The sequence below is a fragment of the Euprymna scolopes genome, chromosome 20 (assembly GCF_053919585.1).
Source record: "Euprymna scolopes isolate OS-2025 chromosome 20, ASM5391958v1, whole genome shotgun sequence".
Taxonomy (NCBI): domain Eukaryota; kingdom Metazoa; phylum Mollusca; class Cephalopoda; order Sepiida; family Sepiolidae; genus Euprymna; species Euprymna scolopes.
Genome location: NC_136501.1, coordinates 88,994,903 through 89,009,493, shown reverse-complemented (window position 1 = coordinate 89,009,493; position 14,591 = coordinate 88,994,903). Strand labels below are relative to the sequence as shown.

Here is a 14,591-nt window from a genome sequence, read left to right as displayed (position 1 = left end):
CCAACAAAGTAATTTGTATGAGCAGTAGCTAACAGCTCTACAACCAGATTCAGTGCCACGGTCATCAGGAAGAACCGCTTCACAGTTTCAGCCCCTACTACTCTACTGCATTTTTGAAGTAGTGAGGTCTCTTCTTCAGAAAGTAATATTGTTACTGGTGTACACTATCTTGGTGCTTCTACATTATTGGGACAAGATTTTGTAGTCGATAAATGGAGTTTTCAGATAAAAAAAACAATGGTTTCAAATGATTTTTTTTTTTGTCAATTCTAATAAGTTACGATGGTAGCTTCCAAATGATGCAGTCGAAATTACCTGAGTATTATTGCATTATTAAAAAAAACAACTTTAATCGTATTAACAGTTGAAAATTTTCCACCAGCTTTGTTTAATTTGAACGGAAAATTACCTCCCTATTAAACTCTCCTGTGTTTTGCGATCATTTTCATGAAATTCTATTTTTTAATAAAAAATTTTCTTCCTTATCGATTTTTGTAACTTGTGGATATATTCATCTAAAAAATACGAGGAATACCAATTGTTTACATGTGAAATTCAGTTTTACAATTTCGAAAAATCTCGTCCCAATTCTCATCTCATGAGATTCAATATGATGCCTTTGTGCTTGTGTTTTAAACCAACACATTTCAAGTGAAAACATTATTGCATACTTACATGTCATGTTGAAATTAGTATAAATTCAAAAAATTACCAAAAAAATATCCAGTAGATGTACTAGATGTATTTAAAAAAAAATATCAGCCACAATTACATTCCGACATTTGTGTTACAGGGCTCTATGGACAAATTTATCTTTAGTTGACCTTTGACAACTAAATATTTTCGTTTACTAGCCAAACAGAAAAGTTACTAGCCAAACCCACGTGAATTTTGGAATATGACATCTTCGTTCTGTAACGATTATGTGCATAATAACTTTTTTTTGTATTACAATAAATTTTATGTTGATACTTGAAGGTATAAACATTCTAATTTCTTCAGATGTTTTTTTTTTTTAAACAGCCTTCATTAAAAAAAAAAGAAAGTACATTGTTCTATTAAACTTTTATTGTTTAAATAATTTAACTTTGTTCGTTTTATTAAAACAAAGTTGAAAAGATATTTTTTACTCCAGTAGTGAGCTTTGGAAGATTGTCAGTGAAAGAAATACAATCGCCAAAAGATAAGCGTTTCATTATTTTTAGTCGCCAGTTTGAAAATTCACGCGCAATGTAGAGCCCTGTGTTAAAAAATAGCGGATTGTAATTATTTAGTCAAATTGATCGATTACAGTTATCTCCCTACTTTTGTGAGTACCATCTAGACTTGTGTCAAGTTAAAGCAAAGTAGAGTTCCCCAGATACTGGAAGGCTTCTACTCTAATAATTGATAGCACCCTACCCAAGAGTCCAACGTTAAAACCATCAGCTTAACATTCATAGATCACATGGATTGGAATAAATAAATCAGTTACTGCAGCGAAAAGTGGGCTCCCTTCTACCAGGTTGACAAGAAAGTTCTTTCAGGTTTTAACTTTTAAATTCAAATGAACATATCTTGGCTCAAACCAAAATTTATTGATTGAAATAAGCACCATCAGAATTAACACAAGTTTGCCAATGCAAAACAAGTGTATTTATGCCAGTAATGTCAAAATCTTGTGTTCTGGTGGCGATAAAGTCACTGAAGGCATTTTTGATATCACTTAGGTTTTGAAGCATTTCTCATACAGAAAGTTGTTGAGATGCTTGAAAAAGTAGTAGTTGGGAGGTGAGAGGTCTGGAAAGTATGACAGATGAGGCAGAGTTTTGTAAGCCAATTCATTCAACTTCTGCAGGTGTAGTGACGTGTGGTCAGGCATTGTTGTGGAGGAGAATTGGGCCTTTTCTGTTGACTAATGCTGGGTGTTGTTGTCGAAGTTTCTGATGCATTTCATCCATTTATTGACAGTACTTAACCGCCCCCTTAAGTAAGACACTATCAAAACCCCCAATACTAATGATTACTGCAATACTATCTCATTGATTACTGTACATGCAATAACCCTTATCCCTGATTGGCCTTCGGGCCTTGATAAGTGGTGACCCCCATGTAAAAAAAAAAAAAAAAAAACTTCTCTGCCATAATGACTTTGCCTGCATTCAAAAAACTGTAATGAATGAAACCAGTTGCAGACCACCAAACAGCCAGCGTGACATTTTTTTGGTAACTCTAGCTTCAGGAAGTTTTGTGGAGTTTCATCGGTGTCTAACCACTGAGCTGAGCGTCGCCGGTTGTTGTAAAGAGAACGCACTATTCATCACAAGTCACAATGCGGTCAAGAAACGGATTCTTGTTGCATAAAAGAAGGGAAGATAACACTTCATAACAACGTTTTTTTTTGTTTTTTTTGGTTGTCGTTCGATCTGTGAGGCACCCATTTATCAATTTTTTTGTCTTTCCAATTTCTCTCAAGTGGTTGGAAATCGTTTTATATGTTACGTTTAACAGCAAGTTCTTGAACGGTTGTGTATGGATTGATTTCGACTAAGGCTCTTAATAGATCGTTGTCAGCATCGATGGCTGACCACTCTGCTCATCATCTTTAAGACTATTGTCACATCATAAAATTTCTTAAACTACCATTGTGCTGTGGTTCCTGGGCCAAACGCTTTGTTGGTATCGCAAGCTGTTTCAGGAGCTTTTTGGCCTAGCTTGAATTGAAATAAAATTGTGCGAATTTGCTTTTTTTTCCATCTTGTATTCAACGTTCTAAAAAGAAGACAATTGTTTTAAAACGATTGTAATTTAAATGATTAGAAAAACGCTCTTTAAAATGATGTATGAAGTAAAGGTTTTATAATGAAAACTTATTTGAAAATACATCGTTTGAAATCAAAATTAAATTTCCCCAAAGAACTTTCTTCTCCACCAAATAGAAAACTTCTTAACCTAATGCCAGTATACTATATCTCTACAAAACCACCATTCACTGAATGTTGTCACATCTGGGCTGGTACACCAACCGCTAGTCTCTCCGTCTTCAACAGTATCCAAAAAAAAAACCTCTACTCTAATAGGTTCCACATTGTTTACCAAGTTCTAACCCCTGTCTCATCACCGCATTGTTGCATTTCTGTGCTTGTTTTACATTTACTTCAATGGAATGTGCTCTGATGAACTGGCTGATTTGGTACCCCCCACCCCCACCCAACATAAATACCCTCAACCAATCCGACAATCAGCTAAATCCTATCTCTTCACTTTTCAATTCGTCAAGATGTCGGATAGCTAGCATTTGAAATTCCTTCCCTACTCCCTGTTCCCCTGACTACAAATATGTAGAAATTTAAATGTAATGTACACAAGCATCTTGCTTTACAGCTGCCCACTTAGGATGCTTGGAGATGTCACACAAACTTTTTCAATCAAAACACCTGTACTTGTTTTAATTTTCTTGATGCAGGCAACTTCCGTGGATGCAATATGACGAGATTGACTCTAAAATGATGTGGGTTTCAACGGGCGAGTCTATCAACTGTTACCAAGTGCTTTCCAACGGATTGTTTCAGGAGGATAAGAGAAGGAAACTCGGTCCTTTACATGGAGATGTCACAAGATTTGTGGTGAAGGATTCTCTCGTCGTCAGTGGCTGCAGGTATGTAACTCATGCCCATTTTTCCTTGTAGGGAGTTGCATGAATACACTGGAATGTGCGATTTGTTACGCACAAGTCAAATAAAAAACACTTTTTTAATATTGCATACTTTTGCTCTAGAACTTGGTTCTTGTTCAGAATTCCCCCTTACGTTTAAAAAAAAAATAAACAAAAAATCTGTAAGATCTATGTACGTATGTATGACCAAATAGAAAATATCATATTCCAAAAATCACGTAAATTGATCAAGTAGTTTTATTTTCATTAAAAAAAATTTTAAGTGATTAATGAGAATTCGTAAGCATTACAACAAAATTCTTGCAAGTTTGAATTATTGTTGAGTCATCTCTTGTTTCTTAAAATTGTTTTCAAAATGATGGGTAATATAGTTGCTCTTCGGTTGCTCATTAAATTTGATTTTCTTATATAAAAATAAAACTACTTGATCAATTTCTATGACTTTTGGAATATGATATTTTTGTCTTGTCACTGATATGTACATCATATAGATATTTCATTATTTTTGATTTTTAATATAAGGGGAATTTTAGACAAGGACCAAAAAAATAAATATAAGCCAAATATTGTTACCGAATTTTTAAGATAAGAATTCATAATTTGGAGTATGTGGGTTACACCTTTTTTAACGTAACGTTGGCTATAAACATTGAAAGACGAACAAAATAATCAAATGAACAGTTCATTTAGTATTGCTTTTCTATTAAATATTTCTTAATGAAGTGTGCAACTGTCCTCAGTCCAAAACAACATAAAAAATTATATAAATCTCACCTGTTTAAATGTATGTATGTATGCCTAAAACTTTTGACAGAGGTGACGGATTTTCACGAAATCGGTATCATTTTGAAGCTCGACCCTTCAGACCACAAATATCGAAAAATTAGCTAAATACATTATTTCCTTTACCCTCAACTGCACACTTTTCTACAAGGAGGGATCGCTTTTTTCGCCGATATTTTCTGTTGACTAGCCTTAACTTAAACATTCGGCACTTTCGGTTTGGCGATGGATGCAACGGCAAAGACGTCATGTTTTTTTATTTTCACATTCTTATGGGTTTGAGCCTGCCTGCCTACTACCACTTTTTTGTTTTTGCTCAACACACAACTCCAAACACCCAGACAATGCTGGGCACCCCGGCTAGTATATCATAAAACTCTGTGAACCTTGCTTGCATCTTGTCTTTGAGGATCGGAGGATTGGGCGATTTCATCTTTGGATGACAAGTGTATTATATATATATATATATATATATATATATATATATATATATATATAACTATAAAAGTGAACATGTCTGTGTATCTGTGTCTGTCTGTGTGTGTACATTTCCCTACACAATAACTCTGTCAATTTTCAGTCTACAGATTCGAAATTTGATATGCAGGGTACTGAGATTTGAGAAAATCGACGTGACCAGTTTTCGTCCAGAAATTTGGCGATTAAGGGGTCAAAGTTCAACGATTTGACCTTAAGAACTCTACCAAACTCCTCTGACAATTTTGGGTCTAAACACTTGAAATTTTAGATATAGGTTCCTTGGACATGGATCTAACTTAATAACTTGATTTGAGCCCAAAACAATAAATTTTAAAGGGTCATAATAGGGGTCAAAGTTAAAAAAATTGACCTTTTTTTTTTCTTCTTTTTTTTCTTTTTTTTTGCTCAACATACACCTCCAAATACCCCGGGCAACGCCGGGCACCCATGCTAGTATATATATATATATATATATATACTGGAAGATTCATTGCCCGGTATTAAAGGTAATGTTAAATTCCTTTTTAAAAAATTAAGTAAAAAAGTTAGAAAATAAAAAAATACTCGAGCTGAGACCAAAACCTAAGCCAGTCAGTCAAATACTATAACCATTAAGCCAGCTTAACACGATCTTAAAAAAGTGTTTACAAACCAACTTATTCTTAACATAAGTAATCTATCATATGAACGATTCATGCATGCGCAGTCGTGAAACAACAAACAAATAAAAATCCAATGACTCCCAAGTACCAATTTTCAATTTTAACGCCTTAGCAGCCCTTTTTTCAGGATGAAAATCGATTAAAAAATTTTCCACATGTCTGAATATGGTATATAACAAATTTCAAGTCTGTAGATCAAAAATTCGTTGAGTATATAGGTTGAGAAATGTCCTCACACATATGCACACAGTCTCACTTATATATATAAATATGCTTGCCTGATTGCTTAAATCTTGTCTTCTATGAGCAGGTAATTCCATTTTTTAAAAAAGGGATGACAGGTGATATATATATATATATATATATATATATATATATATATATATGTCTGTATGTATGGACGTGGCTCAGAGGCAAAGGAATGAGGGTGGAGAGTTGTCTGTTTTAGTTTTGATTCTAGCTGATGGCACCCTAGTCATATATATATATATATATATATATATATATATATATATATATATATATATATATATATATATTGCTTTTGATCTACTATATATTAGATTGTATAATAATCGATAGAGAATAGAGAATTGTCTCTATAATAGTAAATATGTAATCTGCATGAATTGAAATATTGTATTTAAGCATATCTTATAACCTGGCCACGCCAGGCGGCCTGCTAATATTCATATTAAATCATAGAATTACATTAATTTTTCATATGTAAAATGCTATTGACTTCTTAAAGGTAAAAAATTCCAATTCAAATTTAGATTGAGGAAAAAAAAACACATGCCTGATGATGACATATATCAACAAAACCAAATTGATTTTAGAGCAGAACGTGAACCTTCAGCTTACTTTCATCAACCTCGTAACTCTTCCATTATTTTGTTCTTTAGTCCTCATATTCCATGAGTGATTTTTCTAACAAAAGGGGAAGAATTGCTGATTTCTGGGTTGGAATCTATTCCATCTAACATTTATCATTGGCTAATTTTTAATCTTGGAGTGTTATTTTATTTTTATTTTTCTTAACTACTTAAATCGGGTGGCTTTATACCTTGTCTGAAGTGATTTCCATAAAAAAAAAAAAAGAAATGTTTATTTTTTTAAATTATGCATTATATTGGCTTCTTAAATGTGGAAATTCCAATTCAAATTTAAACAGTGCTGACATTGGAGGGAACAAAGATCTTTAAAATATTACGTTTCGGAACTTTGGAGATGTGGATTGATAATTTAGATTATTCAAACTACTATTCTTATTTTTGAGGCAAAGATTGTGAAATCCCCAACCACACCTCTCCTAAATAGGCACTGTTCGAGTCCAGTGGTAAGGAGAAGTTCAGGACGACTGAAACAATACTGAGATAAGCGCAGAGCACATACAGCACCCATTTAATAGTGACCAAGTTCAACGTTGCTTAATTTCAATGATCCAGCGGGAACCGGTGTGTCGACGTGATTATGCGGTGTGTACAACTCTTGCCTCACGATTACATGTGCAGCTGCCCCAACAGGGGGTATCCTTTGTCTTTCGAGACTGAACAGAGACATCGGTTCTCATCTTTGATGATTATTTTCGTAACGTTTCGGCCAATTTAACCTCCAAACTTCTTCAGGTGTGAGTTCGACATAAAAAAATTCTAGAACTCAACAAGGTCAGATTACATTATTCAAAATGTAAGAAAAACATCCAAGACGAAAACAATAGTCCAAATAATAAAGTAAAAATGTTCAACTAAAATCTTCAGTGAAACAAAAAGTTATGTAAAATTTTTTTATTTTTTAAAGAAACATTTTGAATATTTTTGTACAATATTTGGTCCTACTAAAATAAATGTGCTCGCTTGAATGTGACCTTAATAATTGCAATGGTCAGAGATGTGCTCGGTGGAAAGCCATCTCAACCAGTGATAGTCAATACAAGTAGGTAAGCCGATTGATTGACAGATCCTCTTGAGGAGATTCAGAGGTAAGCATTAAGATTGATTTACAGTTTCTTTAAAATGTTGAATAAAATTAGTGTATAGGCAATAATATATATATACTTGAAGGTATAAGTGGTAAAAAGTGGCATAAAAAATGCTCAATACGTTAGTAGAGCTGAATATGTTTATTTTACAACCTCTAGATATTAACTTAGCCCATTACAGTTGTTTCCAGTATGATAGGTTATGAAAAGGAAGGGTTGTAAAGAGATAGCTTCGAATTTGGGGGTATCAAAACCAAAGCAAAATATGATGAAAGTAAAAATAAAATAGATAAACCCCATAATTTATTATACCATACCTGTTCACACTGAAACACTTATCACAATATTCTGTGGATCTATATTAAAAACCTTGTTAAACTTTGTGACATATTTCCATTCTATGGAGGTCATGTGCGAACGCACACCCCATAATTTTATTATACCATATTTCTTCAAACTGAAACATAATTATCAAAGTATACTTACGCAGATAGATATGAAAAGTTTTTATTAAAGTTTGTGCCTATTTCCATTCTATGGAGGCCAAGCGCGAACGCAGACCCCACAATTTTATTATACCATCCCTATTTAAATTAAAACATACTTATCAAAGTATTATTATGTACATCTATATCAAAAACACTTGTAAACATTTTTTAAAAAATTTTTATTTCCATACTTTGTGGACCATGCACGTACGCAGACCCCACAATTTTAATGAATCATCATTTATGCCAGATCAAACATACCCATTCCTGTGTCTCGATACATCTTCTATCATTATATGTGATCAGTTTTCTATAATAGTCACCATATAGGAGCCTATTCGTGACCAGACACACACACAGACTTTCAGCTTTGTATTATAGATGTATATTATATATATATATATATATATTAGTGGTCCGGCAAGGCCACAGGGGAGACAATCAAGCAAAGAAAAACCCTAAGCAAAATTCATCTCAAAACAGCAATACTGAAACTAGCCTGTCAGGACGCTATATATAAATGTAGGCAAATTTAGGCATATTTTATTGGTTTGAAAATATAGGTTCTTTTTTACCAATTATCATAAAATTTTAATCATAAATTAATCAATCAATCGTGTTACAATCTTCCAAAAACCTGCAAATTTCATGTACTTTCATCCCATAGAACCAAAGATATGAGCATTACAATATTCAATTTGGCTACCAGTGTGTGTGTGTGTGTGTGTGTATATATATATATAATATATATATATATACACATACTCACTAACGCGATCCGTGACTTGCTCTCTGCGGATGACTGTGATCTGGTGGCTCATATGCAGCATCTTGTGGACGCCTTTGCGGTTGTCTGCAGCGCATTGGGCCTGACTATCAATCTGAAAAATGTATCAGCCTGCTCCAGGCATGCCATACTATGAGCCATCAGTTTATATCTGTGGGTCAAGGATAGTGATTGTATACTTGGGTAGCACACTGAGTATGTCCGGTACCCTGGATGATGAAGTATCGTTATAGATCAGCAGGGCAAGTAATACCAATCTCTGGTCCCCCCTCGCAAATCTTTCACAAAAAACACCCATCTAGCTGAAACCACTGTCAGGAACTTTCCCCACTCTTTATCTGTGCCTAAATCAAAATGTAGATTCCATGAACTTTCTTAAAAATGCACGCTTGTGGAACTCTCTTCCATTTGCCTGTTTCCCACCTGACTACAACTTGGATGTCTTCAAGTCCAACATAAACAAGTTCATGAACCGCCCCCTTAAGTAAGACACTTTATCAGATCTCCATTACTAGCGATTACTACGATATTATCCCATTGATTACTGTACATGCAATAACCCTTATCCCTGAGTGGCCTCCGGACCTTGATAAATGTTGACTTTCTTGTAAAAAAAAAAAAAACAAGAAAAAGATCACCCCCTCACAAGTGTGTGTTTACGTTTAAGAAAATACATGCACATTTAAAATGTGTTTTTACAGTAATCAGGAAAAAATAGCACTTTTATAGTTAAATATTTAAAGATTTCTAAAGAATTGGAATCGGTAATGGTAGCGGAATTGAGAAAAATATTGGAATCGTCCCATCACTAATATATATATATATATATATATATATATATATATATATATATATATATATATATATATATATGATTTTAAAAGATTGACATAAAGAACATTTTGGAGTTAAACTCAATTTAGTATTACATAGTAATATTGAGAAAAGACATTTTAATACTTTTTTCATCTTGAACAATACAAAAAACCTGACACCATTAGGTAAATGCATTTTTGTTTTTGTTAAAATTGTGATTATTCTAACCATTTACACATTTGAAATGTGTGTTTCTGCAGATTACATGCATAATACTAAATAGATTTTAACAAAAAAAATTTTTATTGCTAAGCAGCTAAACAAAACCACATTATACCATTTTTATCATCTGTACATGATTTGTCATTGCATGCTGTTTAGGCTGTCAATTTTAACGTCCACTGATTGAGATGGATTGATTAAAAAAAATTCTGGATGTTTTAAATGGAAAAAACATCAAACATTTGTATTTGACTTGATAATTTTTTTGTTTTTCTTTAGGGAAGGAAGTTTGTTTGGCTGGCATAGTGATACAGGGAAGCGACTCTTCTGTTATGTTAATGTTCACACCGAAGATACCCAGTGTGTAGACTTTCATGGTGACCTGATGGTGTCCGGATCTAGAGATGCTACTCTCAAAGTTTGTTTGCGTTTTTGTCCTTTTCTTCCTTTTTCCTTTTCCTTTTTTTTCTTCTTTTCTCCTTTCTTTCTTTTTCCCTTTTTTTTTTTTCCTTTTTTTCTCTTTCCCTTTTTCTTTATTTTCTTTTATTTTTCTAGTGGAACTACCCCTCATATTGATGAAAATTATTTCTGCTAATTTAAAAAGTAAATCAATTTTTTCTCTGGTTGGTTGTTTTTGTGTTATGGCATATCAACCCTTTTCAGGTTATTTAATGCCGAATCCAGTTATTTTGAAGAAAAATTTTTTAATAGATATATATCAAGACGGTTTCTATGTAACCCATAGTTGGGACCCTAACAGGTACTACCACTCTGGGTCAGAGTGGACCTGGGAGCAATGGCAATCAAAGGGTGGCTCCACGCTCTCCAAAGCCTGCAAGCTGGGGCCTCACCATTGGATATAGTTTAAGGTCATGTCCAGAACCATTTTTTTTTTCTCTGAGTAACTTTTTCCCTGTTTTCCCCATTTATACATTTCGTCACATCTGACTTTGCTAGGCAAGCACCTGTTAAGTTTGTGCTTGAACTGTTTTTCTTTTTTTTTACAAAAGAGTCACCACTTATCAAGGCCCAGAGGATAAGGGTTAATGAGTGTACAGTAGTCGATGGGATAATATCATGGTAATCATTAGTAGTGGAAATTTGGTAAATCGGATTACTTAAGGGGACAACTCATCAACAACATTCAGTATATTATAAATGGAAAATGACAGTTATTTTAAATTAGTTGAAATTCCACAACTTCAATAATAAAAAAAAAAAACAAGAAAAACAATGTAAATAATAGTTTTTTTTAATTTAATTATTTAGGATCAAATTAAATTGAAGCATCCTAGAATGAACAACGACCAGAAGAACACGCTTTGTCCTGGCACAGATTTTTAAGTTTTTAATAATTGTTTGTAGTGTTTTATTTCTGGTTCTATTATTAGGTTGATGCAAAAACAATATCGTTTTCTCACACGTTACTTTTATATATGATTTCTGAATTAATTAATGTTATATATCACTTTGAAGCGTGTTTTTCGCTCTATCGAATCAAGTTTTCGTTACCATTCTTAATGTCTTCATTCATGTTTTTGCAGACTTTTCGGCAGCATGGACAAAATTCAAATCCACACGATTTTCTTGTTCCAGTTCAAACGAGGCTGAAAAAAGCTGCCAAGACAGCTTGTGATGTCAATGATACATTTGGCCCAGGAACCACTAGCAAACATATAGCACAACAGTGGTTCAAAAAATTTTGCAATGGTGACGAGAGCCTTAAAGATGAAGATGGTCATGGCGGGCCAACTGCGCTTGATAACGAACATTTGAAAGCCTTAATTGAAGCTGATATTCGCAAAACCACACGAGAAGTTGCTGTTGAACTCGAAGTGGACCACTCAACAGTCGTTTGTCATTTAAAGCAAATAGGGAAGTCAAAAGTGTTGGATAAATGGGTGCTGCAGGAATTGAACTATAATAAAAAAATTTGTCGTTTTGAGGTCTTCTGCACAACAAAAACGACCTATTTCTTGAGTGGATTGTGACGTATGATGAGAAGTGGATCCTCTACGACAACCGTCGACATTCAGCACTGTGGTTGGATGCCGGATGCCGGAAAAGCTCTACAACGCTTCCTGAAGCTGAAATTGCACCAAAAAAAGGTTATGGTGACTGTTTGGTGGTCTGCAGCTGGTTTTATCCATCACAGCTTTTTGAATTCGGGCGAAACAATTATGGCGGAAAAGTACTGCCGACAAATTGATGAAATACACCAAAAGCTCCAACGTATGTGCCCGAGATTATCCAATATGAAGGGACCAATTCTCCTCCATGACAACTCTCACCCATATATTGCTCAATTGACCCTGCAAAAACTGAACAAATTGGTCTACGAGACCCTGCCTCATCCGCCATATTCACCAGACCTCTCACCCACTGATTTTCACTTTTTCAAGCATCCTACGCAAAAAATGCTTAAAAAGCGAACATGATGCTGAATCGGCCTTCAATGATTTTATCGCTTCCAGAACTCTGGATTTCTATGCTAATGGAATGAATAAACTTGTTTCTTGTTAACAAAAATGTGTTAATTCCAACTTTGGTTAATAAAGTTTATTATGAAAGGAGTTATGATCTTTTGAAGTTGAACATCAAAAAAACGGCATTATTTTTGCACCAACCTAATATTTAGAATAAATATTAGATTTTTATAGTGACAAATCTAATATTTGTAAAAGAAAAAATATTTGAGATGTTATTAGAAATTTAAAATCAAAAATGATATACTTGATTGATTAATAATATTGACACTTTCGAGATATCGTTTGAAATTTGAGATCTAATTATCAATTTAAAAAAGCCAAAACAATTTTTTTTTCTTGAAAATGAATTATTTGCCTTGAACAAGCAAGCTACACAGCAATATTTTATTTAATTAAAAAAATATTTTGCTTCATTTAGCTTTAAAAGTTTTGTAAATAAATTTGTTTTTACTAATTTTTTTATAAATATCCAGTTTACAAAACAAAACATTTTGATTTTTAATTAAACTGTATTTTTTTTTACTATTAGTAACTTTTTTGTTAAAAAAAAACTCTGATGGCAAATGTACATATACAACATATCTATATCTATATATAAAGTAGTAGCATTCATGTGTGTGTCTGTATGTATAACTCTCCTACAGCCTGCACTACTGGACCGATCATGACCAAACCTGGTATGATGATGGTCTTCCACCTAGGGATGGTGCACAACATTTTTTAAGGTTAGGGTCAAGGGTCAAGGTCATAGCCTCTGTATATATATATATATATATATATATATATATATATATATATACTCTCCTACAGCCCACACCACTGAACTGATTATGATCTCTGACCTAGGAATGGTTGGGGCTTTGCTGTACAATCGGGTACCCGCTTCGTGGGTGCCCATGCATACAGTAAAGTCCCATGCAAACTGCGAGTATTTTTGCTAGTTTGTTCATAATTCAACTGGAAGTAAAAAAAAAAAAAATCTGTGTAATAGCAAAATGTATCCTTTAGATTGCTTCTAATTTTGGGGTGCCTCAAATCTATTTGATGCCTCATGTGTGTTGATAAATTATACCCAAACTTTTCAATAAATTTTAGATTTTGAGTATCGAAGAGCAGTATAACAGAAACCCAATCCGAACGACACTGCGAGCAGAAGATCGAGTTTGGTCGGTTTCAATGGCACCAGATGGCAGGTAAGTCTTCTTGCAATTATGTTTTTTTGCTAATAGTTCAATTTGGGTTCTTGTCTAGAATTCCATCATTATTAAAAAAAACAAATAAAATAAAGAAAACTCAGTATGATGTGCATACCCATGACAAAACGAAAATGTTATATCCCAGAAATCGCATAAATTGATCAAGTTTTTTATTTTATTTATAAATAAGGAAATCAAATTTTATGAGTAACAGAAGAGCTGTCATCTTGTCTGCCACTTTGAAAACAATCTAAAAAATCAAAAGAAGATAACTAAAAAAATAATTCAAACTTACCGTATGGAGGATTGAACCTTCGACCTTAAATAGGTTTAAGACTCCTAAAATTTGCAAGGACCTAAAGTGTAGTTGTTAAAGTACTTGGAAAAATCATTAGTAAAAAGTGATATCCTTCTGAAGGTTGAAGGTTCAATCCCTAGTGTGGGCAACCGAAAAATACAATTGCAAATTACTTAGGACCTCTATCCAGTCCTGTCTGATGGAACGAGAGCTTGCTACCTCGGTGAAGTAAATAAAGGATTCCGCTCGAAATTCGATTCAAAATTCCCGAGTTTGACAAGATACACCTGAAGAAGGTCAGAGGTTACATTGACCAAAACGTTGTGAAAGTGACAGGAAGATGAGAACAATAGTCCGATGAATCCAAATAATATGAATAGTCAATCCTCATCTCAAAAATTCAGAAATAACATTTGACATTATCGCTATTATCATATTTGATTTTTGGATTCTTGCCTAGAATCCCCCCTCCCATTTTAAAAAATAAAACTGGAGAAAAATCTGTATGATATACGTATCTGTGATGAAAGGAAAATATATTAAAAAAATCAAATAAATTGATCAAGTGGTTTTATTTTTAAATAAGAAAATAAAATTTTAGGAGTAACTGAAAAGTAGCTATCTTGTCCGCCATTTTGTAAAAACAAAAAGAAAATAACTTAAAGTTCAAACTTGTGAGATTTATGTTGTAATACCTATAAATTCCCATTAATTGCTTAAAAATGATTTTCTTT

The 14,591-nt window shown here is 33.4% G+C and overlaps 1 protein-coding gene across 1 annotated transcript in view; it reads left to right on the top strand.

The window, feature by feature from the left end:
* The window catches only part of LOC145241541 (F-box/WD repeat-containing protein 4-like), a 43,669-nt gene that overhangs the window by 19,678 nt on the left and 9,400 nt on the right, over positions 1-14,591 (top strand). Inside the window, exons 3-5 of the mRNA XM_080104599.1 lie at positions 3,446-3,637; positions 10,154-10,292; positions 13,459-13,556. Of these exons, the coding sequence (XP_079960725.1) occupies positions 3,446-3,637; positions 10,154-10,292; positions 13,459-13,556 (429 nt within the window). The remainder of the gene's footprint in view (positions 1-3,445; positions 3,638-10,153; positions 10,293-13,458; positions 13,557-14,591) is intronic.